Below are 19767 nucleotides of genomic sequence, written 5' to 3' on the forward strand. Positions count from 1 at the left end.
AGGAAGTGAGTGGGAGAGAGAGTCGGGGTGGGATCCGGAAAGGACCACGGGGTGGGAATATGAACCCGGGTCGCCGGCGTACGGTGCAGGTGCCCCAGCCAGTCGCGCCACTGCTGGGGCCTAATTTTTAGAACCATGAACAAAATCATCAATCACAAGAAGATTTATGTGATCTCAGTCTACCATCTATTCTGATTGAGGGGAAACTTGTTCGGTCAATCTTGATCCCTTCCCTTGATTTCTAGAGAAAATGAATCACTAGTTTTGTGTGGGTGCTTAGCGTCAACACACAGCAGTCAAACCAAGAGCCACCCCATATTTGGCATTCTAGCGCATCTCTCTCATTGCTGCATGGAAGTTGGTCATGTCGAGACACATAGCAGGAATTACAAGCTAATTGTGGTATTAGTGACACTTTAAAACCCTTATCTTTCCTCACCCTGTCATGGCAGCAGTCCTTGATAGCAGTGTGCTGATGCTGCCTCACTCCAGATTTACCGTTCCAGAGGGAATGTCATCTCACATGTGCAGTAGGCCTATTCAAACAATGCGTCTCTATCATTTGACACATCATATGGTGTTAGACCTGGACATAAAGATGTATAAAGATATATTACAGACTACTTTGAATGCTTTCATGAGGACAATTCTATCATTAAAAAAAGGCAACACAAAACAATATATATTTTTTTGTGACTGGACAGTCTGATTAGACAAAGGCACATACTACACTTTAGCATATTACTGATTGTTATGACAGCCACTGCAATGAAAATTATTCTTTTTTCTTCCATTTTTTGTTTTGTCTGTTTTTCAGTGTTTGGTCGACAATGTCCTACACTTAGATTTCAACGCTCCACATGAAACTTGGCGTACTTGTCCCCTCGCTTCACTTGGTTGAGACTGAAAGGTTTTTGTCCTTGGGTTGATGTGTCACTTCATGCTACGCCCACCGAAAACACCTTTTGCCCAATTACTCGACAAGCACTGCCCCCAAAAATATGAAAATCATATGTATGTTGGCTGTTTGGAGGTGCACCAGCCTAACTCATCGCTACTTATTTTTGGCCTAGTGCAAACTAGTGAATTATGTCAATGCGAAAATCTACCTCTTCACCGACTAATATCTTGTAATGAGAAGATTCAAAGTTCACAAAATTTGGCATGGTGACTAACTACTACTATAACTACTACATATTTGTATGCACACCAAATTTCATGAAAATTCTGACCATAGGAAGCGCTGCAACTGACACATTTCAATAGTTGCTTGGGCTCATATGATCAATGCTTGCATTATAGGACAGGACATATTTAGGATAGTGTACACCAAGTCCATACTCTATACTTATTATTGTTTTGAAACATAATTTTGCCCTCAACTAATAACTCTTATATGTGATATCCATAAAGAACCCAAATCCATATCACGTTAAAGGAAATGTATGGGGGATATATAAACATGAACCACATGGAGCACATTTCTGAATAAAAAAAAAATAGTCATAGAATATTTATTATATTGGGCATTTGCAGCAAATGTTGCAGCAAAGTGTTGGAAGTACTTGTTTCTTTCTGACTATGTAATATTACACCAGTCTTATTATTCATACTATTCTACATTTCTATGATTTTTATGATGTTTTATGATGAATAAGAAATATTTAGAAAATCAGCAAATGCTACAGTTTGACTTGTGGTCAGCTCTTATGTTGTCAACATACAGTATTAACAGCCTAGTAATAATCCTTGTATAATAAGCTGTAATAAGGTTTAGTTCATTGCTTTGGCAGTAAAGGCTGTACATTCTACTGCTTTCAGTGAGAAAAACTGTACACTTTCTCAAAAAAGGTAACTTAAGTAAGATGTGTATTGTATAATTCAATATATCGCATCAAGAAATATAAGCATAATGTGCAGTACATGTTTCAGGTTTTTTTCTCTGGATGTCATAATACTAAAGAATGTATCTATAATCTATAATAATCTTAATTCTTTCATGTAATTCTAGTGATACATTTTGGCACGTTAACAAACTTAATTCTTCCCGTAAAAACAGAAGGTCTCACCTGTCTGGTGCCCTGGTAAAGGGAGCTGTGTCAGCAGCCTGGATCCTCTGGGATAGTAGCCTCTCCTCATCACCTCTCCCTGGAGAACTCACCACACACACCACATCACAGCTGCACCATCTAGTGGCTGAAGCCTTCATGACACTGTTCGAAAGACAGAGCGAGAGCAAAACACAACCCCTACACCCCCGAAAAAAGCAAATAGGATGCAATTAACTGTGTCTTGGTATTTATTTAAGTTACACCGAAATTACGTTTGTTGTTTTTACACATCAAGCAGGTCACCCAATTCAGGAAGGAAATCAAAAGAAAAAAGAAAAAGAAGATTCCAAAGACAACAAATGTTTGCAGTTCAACAAACCCCTTCCTTTAACATTTTACTAAACATACGGAGTGTCTATCTGTATGTGTGTGTGTGTGTGTATATAGATTTATATATTTATTCATTTATATCTATACCCATATACTGTACTTTTGTCACTGTTACAAAAATAAGATACAATACTGTAAATGCGTGACTAACATACACACAAGAGGAAAACAAAGCACAGTAAAGCTGTCCTCATTGAGGGCAAAGATACAATTTGTTAAAAAAAAAGAATAAATAATAATGGACATTAATGCTTCTTTTAGAAAATGGAAGTACCCAGCCAGTGAAAGCTATATCCCAGGACATTCGGCCAAACATTGTGCTTTTTTCCAAACACTGAAAATAAAAATGATGGATTGAAGTTGGGGGCTGTTTGGGTTGGTTGAACGCATGCCTACTCCACCTCAGCATTTGCAGTCACACCCCTTAGTCCTTTACTCTTCATTCTCTCCTTTTCAAAGACACATTTGTGATAATTACAATGAAACACAACAAAAAAGCACTGACACATTAAAAATGTACCCATAAAATATACTGTATATATTTATAAACATTTACCCCATGGTGACACAGTCAAGGACACCTCACCCACACACACATCTTGGTCATGCTGTATGTAGCATTTTTTATTCAAAAGTGATTGATATTACTGGCTCAGTTACATGCATTTCCCAGATCTGTATATATATATATAGTTATTCCTGCATCTGTCAAATGCTTCCTGGTTGCCACTGAGATTCATCTGTAGAGAACAAACGCAAGCTCAGTCATCTTTGACACAGACACAGTGATCTGATGATGAAGCATACTCATATGCTAACAGCACATTTGCTCCTAGGATGTAACTGTGTTATGGTTGCAGCATTTTGCATGCTCTTTTAACATAGCAGTGCGCAAACCCCAAAAGCGTGAAGAGGTGCTGACCCTTACAGGATGTAGCTGACTGACACATTGACAGAATGAGAGAGTTTTAGAGGTGGGTCATCTGTTGATGTTTAAAAAGTTTAAAACTTTTGCTGTGGCACATGATGTCATTTTTATTTATGCGCCAGGATCAAAACGATCTATTTATCTATCGGGGCATCAGCTTATTGTGAGAGAAAAAACAAACAAAAAATTGGTTTCTTTTGCAGATTCTACTAGGAAACTACACAAGTGATCTGGGATCTGAAAGAAAACCTGGATCAGCAAAGAAGCTCAAGATAATACAGTATGTTGACTCTGGAACACAATATCTTCTCTACTGGTTATAGCACAACACAAATACCATTTCTACACTTATTGTGACATCATTAAGATAGAACACTGATTTATTTTTTTCATATATTTTGCATGTTTTGTAGGAAAGTAAGTTTCAAGTTAAGTTTTGCTTACGTCACTTAAACAGACTCCACATGATCTTGAATTTGTTTCTATAGATATTTAATCACCAATCGTATAGTTACTGGATCTGACAAACAGATGAACTGTTGGCATGGAATGAGACTACAACAGTGTCCGTTTGGAGACATCATGAACGCATCATACTGCCAGAGGCCATGTATTTATCTCAGGCAATTGATCTGCCAGCCTGGGTCCAGCACTGTCTACCTCCCGCACCTCAAATGTGTCTGATGGTGAATACAATGTGAATGAGGAGAGTGACAAGACACAAGCAGATGGACAACGCAGTGAGACTAATGTGTGTGAAACGCGTACGCGTGTTTCCTCCTGAATCTGAAGCATGCAAGAGGAAGGCTACCATTCTAAACTATAATTGTCTTTATTTAAGCTCAGTGCTTGACCAAATCAGCTGGAAAAAGCCAGTGAAGTAAAACATGCCTAAACTATAGTGTACTGTTAGTAAAACCAAGTAAGCGTTGGGACCAGAACTAGTTGCATTTTATATACTAGCAGAGTAGGTTTCACAAGGTGCAGAGAAAGAGCAAATTCCATTTTGACGTTGCCATAGAAACAGGCAAAATAAAGCCAAACAAAGCTGGGAGAGACAGGGACGGTCACTGCAGACATTTGGTAAACTCATGAGACCCAACCAAATCTCATCCCCCTCCTCCTCCAGACAAGACAAAACAAAACAAACAAACGAACAAAGTCCAAAGAAAGCTAGTATGGTCTGGACTCCATGATCATGTATATAACAGCAAGCAAAACATCATTCTCACTACTTTGTCTTCGGAAACTCTTCACCTTGTCCTTATTTTGCACTTGATGGCATGACGCTTTGCTGCGGCAGCTGTTTTTTTTGTTCTTTTCTTATTTTCTTCATTTGGTGGCGTTGTTTGTCGTCTTTGTCATCCTCTTCTCCTTCTGTGGGAGAAGGGGTCACCAGAGATGGTTTGGTCAGCAGGAGCGGGGGGGCAGCAGGGAGAGAGGCGAGAGGTGGCGAGGCAGGGCTTATTGGGGCAGCGCCACCAGCACATCCACGTAGTTGACCGGGAAGAAGCCCGAGCGGCCCTGGACCATGCCCTCGTACCAGTTGTCGTCAATCTTGTTGGTCAGGGTGATGATGTCACCCTCTTTGAAGCCCAGCTCTCCCTCGTTTTCTGGGTCGAAGTCATACAGGGCCCGACAGCAAGGCTGATCCATGGGAGCTGGGACAGAAGGACAGGAGTAGAGTGGTTAGTATAAAACCCATAAAACCCAGAGGAAAGAGAGAACTCCTGACCATGCACAGTAGATCAGGCCACCATTTCATTTGTGAAGGCTAATAGTTCATGACTGCTGGAGAAAGCAGCCTGGCCTATTCACGACTAAAGAACGAGGCCCTGCTCTCCTCACCTGGAGACCTGGAGGGGCCGCTGTGACCGATGCCTCCGTTGTGATTCTCACTGGGAGTGAAGTCCATTGAGGTGCGTGGCTTGGGCACAAACTCTTTCCTAGGCTTGTTAGAAGCCTCCCTTATTCTATAGCATAGGCAGAAGAGCAAGTCACATGGTCAAGACAAAGGATATATATATATATATATATATATATATATATATACTTAAAAAAATATATACTTAAAAAAAAAAAACTTAATATAAAAAAAAAAAAAAAAAAGGGCAGCTGTGGCCTACTGGTTAGCGCACAGTTAGTAGGCACAGCTGAAGTGCCCTTGAGCAAGGCACCTAACCCCTCACTGCTCCCCGAGCGCCGCTGTTGTTGCAGGCAGCTCACTGCGCCGGGATTAGTGTGTGCTTCACCTCACTGTGTGTGTGCTGAGTGTGTTTCACTAATTCACGGATTGGGATAAATGCAGAGACCAAATTTCCCTCACGGGATCAAAAGAGTATATATATATATATATATAATACATACAAGATGGTTACAACTCACACACTGTCCACTGACATTTGTGATATGTGTACACATAATGTCCAGCACACATTTCATATAAAAATATATACGAATATATGATTAACTGTTTGGTCCACACACATTCTGGAGACATTCCTTTGGAAGCTGCAAAAAATGTTGCTGGACCCTGTGAGGTGCCACTGACCTTTCATCCATCTTGCTGGAGAGTCGCTCCAGGATCTCGGTGGACTGTCTATGGTAGTCCACCTGGGCCTGCACCAGTGCGGCAAGCTGGCTCACCTGTTCAATCTGCTGGCGCAAACACAAGAGGCGCAGGGACGACTGTTACATACAGCCGGCATGACAGCAACGCCCTGGGAGGGCTCCTCAACCCCAACACTGACCCTGCACTGAGTGACCACCCTGAGACGCCAGCAGATTAGCACATGGACCAGATGTCAAATCAGTGGCTACTGTCCTCTGGATCAAGCAGGTGAGATGACAACACTTCTGCATTATGTTGATGACTTTGACGTTAAGGACGCCATCTCATAGTTGTTACAAAGTTATGGAGCGTTCTACTCCAAATGTTTTTGGGGAGATACTGCAATGTGCCGACTTTTTACAGGTCTCCCATCAAGACGCTAAAAATGAGACAGGAGTAAGTTCAGCGACATGGATTGAAAGGGATAGTCAAGGTAACGAGAGACGACAACGACTGAGGAGAGGCTGACGAAGACAGAACAGACAGGGTCATACAACACCATGGCTGAAGTGGGGTGGAGAGATGTAAAATGCCAATATTACCAGGGGCTGCCGTGAGGGGTGATGGTGAGAGAAAAACAGAGAGAGAATGACCAACACAGACAGAGACAGACAAATGGACATGACAAATGGACATGCGATGGATGGGATGGGATGACCCTCCTTGGAGCCGAACACGGAAAACACATCAAAGGGGGGAGCAGGATACAGATAATTCTTACATCACTCTCAAGCAGATTAAACATGCTCAGCTCGGCAATCTCTTTGGTGTCGTCAAACTTCTCCAGCGCGCTCTTGATCTCGTCGTCGGTGACCTTGCCCTGGCGCTTCTTCTTGTAGTCGAAGTCCAGGCGCCGGCCTTCCAGCTTCTTTAGGTGGTGCTGATGGAGAGAAGACAGGAGGAGACGAACAGACAGAGCAGAGAGCAGTTTGGGGAGTTAGGGGCCGATTCATCATGCAGAGAGGGAGTAATTCTGGACAAATTAGCCCCATAGGTGTGCCATTGGGGGAGGTTATTTAGTGGCGTTCTATCAACAAACCTCATGGAGATGAACGGAGTTCCAATTCATTTAGTCAAATCTTAGAGCTAGTACAATTTCTGTTCTACTCCAACCTTTAAGAAATGATGCAAAAGCAATTTGAGCACTAAAGACAGCAGTGCAGCAGTGGGAGAGCCCTGCAGTAGATGCCTCAATACACAGAGAGGAACACCAGAAGGTTAAGCATGAGCAATAGCTTTGCTGCTTCAATTACACATTTAGAGAAGAATAAGGTAGCTTGACAGGTTCTTTAAATGTTCGCCTTGGACAGCATACGTGTACACTAAGAAGTTTGGGGAATACATTGGCCTTTTTTTGTCTGCTGCCGCACATGTGTCCTTCTAGCAAGAAACACTGCAGTTTGTGTTTGATTATTTCATCGAAATGTTGACTCAACTAGACTTAGACTTCCGAATGACACGTCTACAAATACATATGCAATGAGGCCAACATGCTTACATTTAGTCCCGTACCCCATTCTCTGTACTACAACAGCAAGGGCTTCGTAAAATAGTCAGTAAAAGGGCCCCTAATTATTGTCTTCAATGAATTCACTCCCAACGAGCAGCAGTTGCAAAAACAAACAGATAAATAGAGAGAGTATGTGACCTAGGTTAAAATAATCTTTAATTAAGAAACGAAAAGTTGAACAAATAATAATAAAATAATACTGAGCAATTTTGAACAGGCTGAATGTCTCATATGTTAATTTTGGAAACTGCTATTTCAAAATCTGGAGTCTCTTGTCTAATAGAGGATTTCTTCTGGTACAGTGTTATGAGATGAGCATTAACTGAGCAGTGCAGAGTGACAGAGTGGCTAGTGGGTTCAATGACTTTTTATTAACTCGATGCAGAGAGCCGGTTCTGCCTCCAGGTTCTAATATTGACCTGGCGCTTGAGTGATGGTGAGTCATTATGTAAATCATGTCCCTTTTAGACGCACGTCTGCAAGATGGAAACTCCAAATGCATCTGATCTCCTTCCTTCAATAATGTTGTTTCTTGGATGGATGGTAGATTTTATAACCTTCATTTCTTAGCTCTATTCTGTATGCTTAATGACCATCATCCATTCAACAACAGCACTGATCAGGGGCTTCATGACATCCATGAAGGCAAATAATCTGCCATCTTGAAAGAAGCAACAGGAAAGAAGCAACAGGATTCCATTCCAATACACAAAACCATACTACTATATTCCAACCAATCAACACATTGCTTGTAGAGCCAGTACCAGCCATTTTGACCAGCCAAGCCATAATCTCTCACCGCGATCTCCTTCAGGTCTTTGTCATGCAGGGTCTGCAGAGGGTCAATGAAGCTCTGCTTGACCTCTATGTCCAGAGCGTCCTTAACCTCTCCCAGTTCACGCATGGCCTCTCCCACGTCAAGGAGGGCAAGGCCTTCACAAACACAAACACACAAACACTACAACTCAGTGCTGAGTGCTGGGACACTGAAGCATTCTCTCTGCATCAGGACACAATTGATTTCATTGTCATTTTAACATTAAATTACAATACCTACATCTGTACTTAAAGAGATTGCAGCAGTGTATATTAACAAAATGGATTCTAAGAAAAATACTAAAAAATAACAGTGTGGTAAACAACAGCTGATGATCATATAATAGCTGTCTTCAAAGCATCACACCAATGCCTAGACCCAACAGAATAATGGTGGTGAGTGTATTATAACAATAGCAGTACCAAAGTTGGATTCCTCGCCGAGCTCCCTGCCAAACTTCTGCATGGAGTCCCCCAGCAGAGTCTCAGTCTGGGTGTAGCCTGGGCCCTTCTCCTGGCCTCGGATCTTGGACATGGAGCTGATCATGCTCATCTTGGCTCGAGTCGCTGTGAACACAGAGTAGCCATCACACCTCCACTCCTGGACGTGCAGGAGGCCCAGATGAGAACACAGAGCTGGGCCAAACATTTGATCAGATATTCACAGGGCTTGATTTATGGAACCCATTTATCACTCATGTCAGAGATAAAATCCAGCTACCTGCAATGTAAAATATTTCTATGCATGCCTACTGCTCAATGCCTACATTTCTAAGCATACCTACTGCTAAATTTCAGTAGTCTCTGTAGTAACTCTCCTCCTATGTACTTCTTGCCTAGTCTTGTTCTGTCTTGTCCTCTTTTATCTATTTATTTATTTGTATTTTATTTATTGTCCTTTTCTTTGGGGGAGGGGGGTGGGGGTGGCCATTATGTTGACCTTACTTTTATTACAGTGCATGAAAATGTTTAAACTATCCACCTTTTTAGTCATTCCAACTATATTAAACCTCATCTACCTAGTTCAGTCATTCCAACTATATTAAACCTCATCTACCTAGCAAATAATTTAACCATTTAAACTATCCACCTATTTAACTGTTCAGTCATTCCAACAATATTAAACCTCATCTACCTAGCAAATAATTTAACCTTTTAAACCATCCACCTATTTAACTGTTCAGTCATTACAACTACATTAAACCTCATCTACCTAGTTCAGTCATTACAACTATATTAAACATCATCTACCTAGCAAATAATTTAACCTTTTAAACTATCCACCTATTTAACTGTTCAGTCATTCCAACTATATTAAACCTTATCTACCTAGTTCAGTCATTCCAACAATATTAAACATCATCTACCTAGTAAATAATTTAACCTTTTAAACTATCCACCTATTTAACGGTTCAGTCATTCCAACTATATTAAACCTCATCTACCTAGTTCAGCCATTCCAACTATAAACCTCATTTACCTAGCAAATAATTTAACCATTTAAACTATCCACCTATTTAACTGTTCAGTCATTCCAACTCTATTAAACCTCATCTACCTAGTAAATAGTTTAACCATTTAAACTATCCACCTATTTAACTGTTCAGTCATTCCAACTATATTAAACCTCATCTACCTAGCAACCAATATAGCAACCACCTCAAGTACCCTAGCAACAGCTTAGCAACCATGTCATATACCCCAGCAACAGCCTAGCAACCACTTCCACAGTTACAACCTAGCAACCAACATAGCAATCAACTTCAGCATAGCATCCACTTAATTTGGCATAACAACCAACATATGTACCCTAGCAACACTATTGCAACTATATCTGCATTATTTGTTTTTTTCTCTGTATGATATTTTACACCTTTTTAGTCATTACAACTACATTAAACCTCATCTACCTAGTTCAGTCATTACATTATTTTCCACCTTTTTAGTCATTACAACTACATTAAACCTCATCTACCTAGTTCAGTCATTACAACTATATTAAACATCATCTACCTAGCAAATAATTTAACCTTTTAAACTATCCACCTATTTAACTGTTCAGTCATTCCAACTATATTAAACCTCATCTACCTAGTTCAGTCATTCCAACAATATTAAACATCATCTACCTAGTAAATAATTTAACCTTTTAAACTATCCACCTATTTAACGGTTCAGTCATTCCAACTATATTAAACCTCATCTACCTAGTTCAGCCATTCCAACTATAAACCTCATTTACCTAGCAAATAATTTAACCATTTAAACTATCCACCTATTTAACTGTTCAGTCATTCCAACTCTATTAAACCTCATCTACCTAGTAAATAGTTTAACCATTTAAACTATCCACCTATTTAACTGTTCAGTCATTCCAACTATATTAAACCTCATCTACCTAGCAACCAATATAGCAACCACCTCAAGTACCCTAGCAACAGCTTAGCAACCATGTCATATACCCCAGCAACAGCCTAGCAACCACTTCCACAGTTACAACCTAGCAACCAACATAGCAATCAACTTCAGCATAGCATCCACTTAATTTGGCATAACAACCAACATATGTACCCTAGCAACACTATTGCAACTATATCTGCATTATTTGTTTTTTTCTCTGTATGATATTTTACATAATATTTTTTGCATTTTCATGCACTGTATTTCCTTCAGGAAATGCTTTTCTAGTTCTATATGTTATGTTATGTCTATGTTATGTTGATCTTATTACAACTACACAAATTGTACATGTATACTGTGCTGTATAATCTTTTGAAAATCCCAATAATATATAAAAAAAAAAAAGATATTCACAGGGCCACTTATCATTTCTTTGCACGGTGCTATGCAGCTGTCCACTTAATGGGACTCGAAAGACAATGCTCAAACAGAGAGAAAAGGTAGGGAAACAGAAATATAGATTTACAATCATCTGGCAGAGTGTGCTATATCCAACACATTTGCTAATGGCCATTTTCAGAACTGTTTTCAGATCAGCTCATACTGTAGGGACCGTGGCCATCTCAAGCATTCCTCTGTCCCTCTGCCCTGGGTTGGGCTGGAGGAGGGGCACTGACCTGGGTTGGGCTGCAGGTACTCAGTGGTCTTAGTCATGATGTCCATCACCGCCCTGCTGGTAGTGTCCACTTTCTGCAGAGAGAGAGGGAGAGAGGGAGAGAGAAAAAGATTGACACAGGCAACGAGGGGAGGAGAGAATGAATGTAAGGCAAAAACAGACACTTTGTCCTGAACTTGTAGCCATCATCCAGAGCCCATATCAGTCTACCAGACACACTGAGCCCTGACCAAGTCCTGACAGCCCAATGAAGCAGTGACCAGGGGCATGAGATGGCTTCTGTGGTCATGTCTAGCTCGCAATAGGGACTAGCATGTACGGAACTGCTGCTGGACAAACAGCCATCAATGGACGCTTCCGACAAGTTTCCTGTCCTACCCTTCACAGCTGGCTCACTCCTCTTCACCTTTGTATCTCTGTATCTGTTCATCCTCACAGAGGAGCAACAATGTGCTAGTGTGTAGGAGGTGACCTCGCTCAGAGGCTACAGTACATGCCCCCCCCCGATGTTGTCACCGTTCTCTCAGGCAAACAGCATTCACTTCTATGGCCTTGTGTGGTTGAACTGAGACTTACTTCACACTCCGGGAAGCATTTCAAATGCCGTGAACATGAAAGGAAAGGAGAGGAGAGTGACTGAAGACTGAACTGCACTTACCTTTTCCATTTCCAAAAAATCATAGTCAAGCTTGGTCCCCTCAGCTCCTCCCACCTTCTCACTCACTTTCTGTGGAGGGAAACAAAAACATGAACCATGAAATGGGCTTCAGGGCCATGAAAGAATAAACAAACAAGCCCCAGGCATTTAATAATATTAATGCACCACAGAGCGCAAACAAATTATACCACACATGTGTGTGTGTGTCTCGCAGCAGGCGATAATGAAGGGATCAGCCGCACACACCCCAGGGAGTCTCTGCACTGTCTACGGTGTCCCACGAGGGACACACAGAGGAGGTCGGGACCTCGATTCACTCTTAATTAAGACGGTGACAACACAAAGCATGACAAATCGGCTTGACCTTGCATTGTGCCCCCTGTGCCCCGCTTATGGAGTAAAATATCGTTTCATTAGCCTGTGCCACATTGGCAGGCACGCACATGCAGTCACCTTGGATCTTATCCTTATTCAACAGGACCTGCATGGCAGGCCATCGTCCTGGATGAGCTCTCAAGTCCCTGACAATAACACTGCAATGTATGTGCACCACCTCTGCCATCCATCCAGGCGTGCATACACACACACACACACACACACACACACATACACACACACACACACACACACACACACACACACACACACACACACACACAGACACACACACACACAAAACACACACACACACACACTGCAAACTCAATCATGATAAAAGGGTGCCTGTTATCGCTGCTCTCAGATGTCCCGCTGTTCCCGGTCTTGAGGACAATAGGCAGCCAGTGGATAAGGACATGAAACATGGACAATGTGCTGACCTCTGCCCATGCACCTAGAAGTCTCTTTCTCTCACTGTGTGTGTGTGTGTGTGTGCAGAAGCGTAGGGGTGACATTGCACTGGGCTGTCAGTCAGTCTCTAGCCTGAGGCTGCTTTGCCTGCCTGTCAGCCTGTCTGATGGATGAGCAGCAGTGACAACATCACAGCAACAGAGCTCCCCGCCACTCCCCACACCAGCAGCTACTCATCACACCAGCAGCTACTCCCCACACCAGCAGCTACTCATCACACCAGCAGCTACTCCCCACACCAGCAGCTACTCATCACACCAGCAGCTACTCCCCACACCAGCAGCTACTCATCACACCAGCAGCTACTCCCCACACCAGCAGCTACTCATCACACCAGCAGCTACTCATCACACCAGCAGCTACTCCCCACACCAGCAGCTACTCCCCACACCAGCAGCTACTCCCCACACACCAGCAGCTACTCATCACACCAGCAGCTACTCATCACACCAGCAGCTACTCATCACACCAGCAGCTACTCCCCACACACCAGCAGCTACTCATCACACCAGCAGCTACTCCTCACACCAGCAGCTACTCATCACACCAGCAGCTACTCCCCACACACCAGCAGCTACTCATCACACCAGCAGCTACTCATCACACCAGCAGCTACTCACCACACCAGCAGCTACTCCCCACACACCAGCAGCTACTCATCACACCAGCAGCTACTCATCACACCAGCAGCTACTCCCCACACCAGCAGCTACTCATCACTCATCACACCAGCAGCTACTCATCACACCAGCAGCTACTCCCCACACCAGCATATACTACAATTTCAGAACATGCCCAGTTTTAAATCAGTCTTAGATTCACTGTCTGTGTTACAAGTTCAGAACAAGCCCAGTTTTATATTGAAAATCTTATTTTCACTGTCTAGTAAAATGTTGTTAGCCCTTTTTAAGCGGGTATAGAATGCTTCTGTTTCTACTGAGGATTCGTGGTGTAATCATCACAGAAATGACACTCACTACCCAGAGAACATATATCCAAAAAGATACGACATGCTGAGGGCACATTTTAGTGTGCAGACGCAGACATTTACACATGAATTAGTCATGGGAGAGCTGCACGATTGCAGCTTGTACAGCCAGTAGTCATCAGATTCTCTTTGAGATCACATAGCGCACACAGACACACACAGGCACACACACACACACACACACAGAGAAACTTCCAAGACATCTACAAGGCGCCGGTTGCCATGGTGACAGGCACCTGGGCACGGAGATGTATGAAGGATCTCCTGCTGGGTTTGGCTCTCCATCCACTCAACCTCATGATCAAAGGCACGCACTCCACTCAGGCCGGGGAGCACAACACCGCAGCGCGAGGAGAAACAGGACAGAACAGAGAGAAAGAGATGTACGGGGACAGAGAAAAAGAGAGAGAGAGAGAGAGAAAGACAGGGTAGTGGAAGGGAAATAAAACAGAGAGAGAGAAAACAGTATTAAAGCTGCATGCATGGAGGAGAGAGAGAGATGGAGGTGTTTTGCTTGGCCACAGACACAACTACAAAGAAAAGAGAGGGAGAGAGAAGAAAAGAGAGGGAGAGAGGGAAGAAAGAGAGGGAGAGAGAAGAAAAGAGAGGGAGAGAGGGAAGAAAAGAGAGGGAGAGAGGGATGCGATCTAGAGGTCCCTATGGGTCAGCAGTGCATCTGAATTTTACATCTAAACATGCTACTTGACGGAGACTATGGTTCTGGACTTTGATGTGAGATAACCTCAACCTCACAAAGATCATACACATGCTGCTCCATTCATGCAAGTGGACACACACATGCACAGACAGTGAAAGGAAGAGAAAGAGAGAGAGTGAGTGAGTGAGTGAGAGAGAGAAAGAGAGAGAGAGAGAACATCCATGTTTGGCAGGATTAAGGGTGTGTGAGAATCAGAGCCATGGTGATGAGACAGCGATGTAATCCTCCCATCCCACCAGGCTGGTGAGTGTGCAGTGCACGCACACACACACACACACACGCACGCACGCACGCACGCACGCACGCACGCACACACGCACACGCACACACACACACACAGTCACACAAGCGTACCCTCAGTGATAAGGGGCTCATGACTGGAGGAGACAGTGTATGGGGCACTGCTGGGTTACGCTGTAATTGCTGTAAAATCACTCATCATCGCTACCACAGGCAAACAGAACACATCCAATCAAATGTCCCACTCTGTGCATGTATCAGTTGAGGGCTGTCATGACAACGAGCTCTGAGTGCCTTCAGACCAGCTGGTGAAGTGCACAAAGTTGGCAAGCTGGAAACTCTGATATCGATTCAATGAATGTTCTTTAGCTACACGAGAGTTTGATAACACTGCATGCATACTTCATGATGCAAGTGCGGGTGCGTTGCCTTGTGTAACCTGTGTGCATGAGCGTTAGGATCTATTTGTATGGAGGTAAGGAGAGATGGGACTGTTGCGCCCTCTGGTGCCCTAAAACATGGAGGCTAGAGGAAGGGTCGTGGACACAGCTGACCCCATGTGACCCTGGGCTAATTCAGGTCTGTTTGCGTCAGCTCAACCCAAAATACTGAAGACAGGAGCCTTTTTCCATAATGAGGGGATCCAAGCATGCGCGTCATTAATCATACCAAGGGTGCACACACGCACGATTTTTCCCTCACCCAAAAACAAGAACAAACACACACAAGGTATACACACAGACAGACACACACACACACACACACACACACACACACACACACACACACACACACACACACACACACACACACACACACACACACACACACACACACACACACGGCGCTGCACTGACTCATGCCCCCTATGGGCCATTGCAGAAGGTAGAAGCTTTCTTTAAACACATAGAGCAGCTGTGAGGAAACCCAGCACAAAAGCAGAGAGCAGAGTGCATCATCACTAGTCAGGGCAGAGCGTGTCTTCTGAGAGGCTCAGGTACACAGCCTTAATCAATACCTGCTCATGCAGTCAGAGACCACAGGAGGTTAGAAGAGCAAAATGTTAATGCTATTCAATTCCCTCCGCCCCAGTTTTACATATGTATGAGTCGGTGACACAGACAACTCCAAAATACACTGTTATTGCCATGCTTAAGATTCTAGATGTTACAATTATTGGGCTGAATCAACATTCATCTTTATCTATTGTGTACAACAATACACTCGTATAGGCAAGCTACATAGATAGCTTCACAATACCGAGTCGCTGCTAGTTCTAATGAAATTGCCTTTCTTTAAAATTAGGTTTAATCCTTACATATCAATGCACTGAATCAGCATTCATCCTGATGACTTATGCACTCTACAGTAATCCTGTATCAGAGTGTGTCTTGGCTGTCCTCTAGGGTGAGTTTATGTGGTATAAAAGTGATTGAGCTCATAATTCATCTGCAGATTCACTGAGGAAGTGCAGGTCTTTCAACCCCTACAAGATTAAGTGATGTCAGCAAAAGGGCTCGTAAACCTCCTCTGACAGTCGTCGTGTGAAAACAACATCTAATTTCAATCCTGGAAACCATGGAGACATACTGCTGCCTCTGGGCTGGAGATCAATATTAATTAAGGCTCATCTCTGTGACGAGTGCGGTCACTGGCCCATGACCTTTCAAGGTGTCAGCCTGCGAGTGGGGGTGGGGTGAAATGCACAAGCTCTGCAGGGAGACGATGTCAGAACACACAGTCTACAGCCCTCCAGTACTGGCTTCCTCTCATTGTCTGCTTCTGCACACAACACAACCCCCCCCCCCCCCCAGAGATTGACAGCCATCACGACTCTGACACACACAAGCCCACACCGACTGACGCCTCACACACGACGCTCCTCCTAAAAAAAAAAAAAAACGTCACACATTACCTCGGAGGCCCCGACAGCACCGGGCACGCCACCAACAAACAGCCTGCTGTTATGAGGAGAGGAGCTGCTCGCCGGGTGCTTGGACAAAAATATACAAGCCATCAGATTACTCCAGCGGGCAAGGCTGAAGCCGAGGTTAGGAGAAAAGGGATAAATCCTGGGAGGCCTTTGCCCCGAGCCAGACACCCTCTTAAGCCTGCTAATGGAGCGACAGACAAACTTCCTGGATCAGAGCCACACCATTGGGTGCGGGCCCCAGGCCTCTTAGAGCAGATCAACTATGGGGAATACATGCATGTAATTAGCAGCTTGCGCATGCAGCCACAAAATGGCTGCCTGTTTCGGTTAAGGGCCTCAGTTCCTGAAAGCATCATCATCAACAAACACACGTGAGAAGAAAATAGGGAGAGTGTGAATGTTGTCTTTCAATCAGCCTTTCCAACGACTTGGTTTTCTTTGAAATGCATGACTTCAACCAGACAGAGATGCCTGTCACAGATCAAGCACAGAAGCGTTCCTCTGCTCACCTCTTCCTATGAAACCTTCCAGGACTTTTAATGAGCTTAGTATGGGCAAGAGAGCAGTGTTTCCTCCTCAGAGTCCTGTGGATTTAAAGTTTTTAGTTTAAGGTATTTAATACAGGGCCGATTAAACATCACAGTCTCTCATTACATCACACCAAGCATAGTTTGGTGCATGAGATGTTGGTCATGCCAGAAGAGCATATTAACAGAGCTGCCAACCCTCACGCATTCGATTGGTCTAAGAGCGTGTGGAGCCAATCAAATGAATGAATCTCACTCTCAATGTGTGAGACTTGGCAGCTCTGATATTAATCAGATTCCGGAGTTTAAGGAGAGGCACAGAGATTTGTCTCTGAAGAAGGCGCAGATCGTCTGTCAGAGCTCTCTTTCATTCTCTCCCCCTTTCTCTCTCTCACTTTCTCATTCTATTTCTCATTCTCTAAATCTAAATCTGAACTGGCTGACAGAAATCAATATAGATCTTCACACAGATGTGACCTCTATCTTGACCATCCATCCTCCCCTCTGTCCTTCACACATGCATAAACACAGACACAGACACACACACACACACACACACTCTCCCTTGTTGCTCTGCCTACATGTCTCCATTGTCCCATAAGCCTGCAGGCTGTAGGCCCAGACAGTCTGGGGTGTGGGGCTGGGTCTGGGTGGAGGGGCAGAGGGAGGGACACGGAGAGGAAGGAAGAGGCAGGGTGGCGTGTGTGTGTGTGGGCAAGGCCCAGGGCGGAAGTGCATCACATGCGGCCCAATGTGAGGGGACACGGAGCGTGGGAACACGTGGAGGACACTGCTGCTGTGGAGAGCACCCCCATCCCCCCCCCCCTACGGCCCTAATCCCATGGACGGTCACATCAGGCTCTACTTTAAATACCGCCCTGAGCCCTCCTCAGCGCGCACACGGACGGATTAAAACAACAGCGGCGATTAGCGGGTTATAAACAGGATGGGCACAGAGGGGGTGGGGGAGGGGAAGGAGGGGTGACTTCCTGCAGGCTCTTCCTCCTTTGACCTGAGAGGATGAGGTGATGTTGTGTGTGGGAGGAGAGGGTGGCCTGCCCTGCCCATTACCTCCTAAACTCACACCGACACCAACACACACCTAAGCTCACACCCTCTCCAATTCAAACAGCCCGAGCGTGGTGTGTGTGTGTGTGAAAGGGGTGCTTATATAAGGATGCCCAGAAGTCGGGTCTCTCTGTGGCTCGGTCTCCCTCTCTGCCCGTCTGTTTTGTTAATGGGGGTGATACAAGCTCGTGGGGAGGCCTCCCTCTGTCCAGAGCCAAACGTTCGGGCAGGACAGGAGTGTGTGCACAGTGACTCAGCAGAAAAGGGCTGCACACTGATCTGGGTACAGCCACAGACACTCACAAGGGCATCTCAAGGACTCCACGCTCCAAAAGTTCTGTTAATGACTTTAATCTTTGTCTTTACAGTACATTCTGAAAACTATCCATCAGATTATTCTACAGCTAAAAGGTAAATACTCTTCAAGGACTGGCCACTTCCACCGTCATCCCAAACAGTATTGACATAAATGAGAGAATTAGATTAGACCTCAGATCGGGTTAGCTCGCCAGCACTTACAGGTAGAACACAACGTAGCACCACTTTCCAAGATTTACAAGGGTATGACATTTCAGGCCTGTTTGCATCACCTACATCATACATCTCGCACTGAGACAAATCAGTGGCTTGGGGGAGAATTGTCTATCCATGAAATTGATTCTGGCCACGAGAAAGCCCTTGAGAGAACTTTTTCTGAAGGGCGTTTTTAACCAAACCTTAAAATAGACTGAAGCAACGAAGCCACTCAGATGGACCCCAGGGCGACTCATCCCCCCCTTCCAAGGCGTCTCCCAGGGAGACTGGCAGCTGCTACGTCACTGCCGTGGCGATCTGATTTGTAAGCCTTGCATAGTTGTTATGTAACCACGGGATGAGTCTCTGTACCGGCATGTGTGCACATTCCTCCAAAGCCATGTGCCAGGAGAGAGAGAGATAGAGAGAGAGAGAGACAGGGAGAGAGAGAGAGAGGGAGAGAGAGAGGGGGGAGGGAGCGATAAAGAGCACCAGATGGCAGATAGAGTGCTGGAGGAGAGAGGACACACTGAGATCCAGATGCAGTGGGACGCACTGCTATGTTCTTCCTCCCAGAAGAGAAAAGAGATGATGCATGCGTGCGTGCAAAGGTACACACCACACACACAGACACACACCACACACACACACAGACAGACACACACACACACACACTCTTAACATTTCTTTTCTCTTTTTTCTCTTTCCAGTCATTTCATACACTGTCACAATACAATTCTATACAAGGACTGCATTAGACTTCTAGGCTTCAGAGGCCAATGAGTCGGACCCCTGATAGAATATGAATGGTGTGAATCCACCATAGAGGCAATAACATACGATAACTAAGCCATTTATTCCCATTTATTTAACACATTAACCACATCAAGG

General features: G+C 44.2%; 1 protein-coding gene across 2 annotated transcripts in view; it reads right to left on the reverse strand.

Annotated features, from left to right (window-relative positions):
- Window positions 1-2281: 2281 nt before the first annotated feature.
- Window positions 2282-19767, reverse strand: part of sh3gl2a (SH3 domain containing GRB2 like 2a, endophilin A1) — a 32801-nt gene continuing 15315 nt past the window's right edge. Inside the window, exons 2-9 of one of the 2 annotated variants that reach the window (XM_042108636.1) lie at window positions 12041-12109; window positions 11384-11456; window positions 8730-8873; window positions 8290-8423; window positions 6702-6860; window positions 5921-6024; window positions 5218-5342; window positions 2282-5030 (exon numbers count right to left, since the gene is read on the reverse strand). In XM_042108636.1, the coding sequence (XP_041964570.1) occupies window positions 4834-5030; window positions 5218-5342; window positions 5921-6024; window positions 6702-6860; window positions 8290-8423; window positions 8730-8873; window positions 11384-11456; window positions 12041-12109 (1005 nt within the window). In that variant the 3' untranslated portion in view covers window positions 2282-4833. Of the gene's footprint in view, window positions 5031-5217; window positions 5343-5920; window positions 6028-6701; window positions 6861-8289; window positions 8424-8729; window positions 8874-11383; window positions 11457-12040; window positions 12110-19767 lie in introns of both variants that reach the window. The other variant, XM_042108635.1, reaches the window with a different exon arrangement.

The sequence above is a fragment of the Alosa sapidissima genome, chromosome 1, assembly GCF_018492685.1.
Source record: "Alosa sapidissima isolate fAloSap1 chromosome 1, fAloSap1.pri, whole genome shotgun sequence".
NCBI classification, from domain to species: Eukaryota; Metazoa; Chordata; class Actinopteri; order Clupeiformes; family Clupeidae; genus Alosa; species Alosa sapidissima.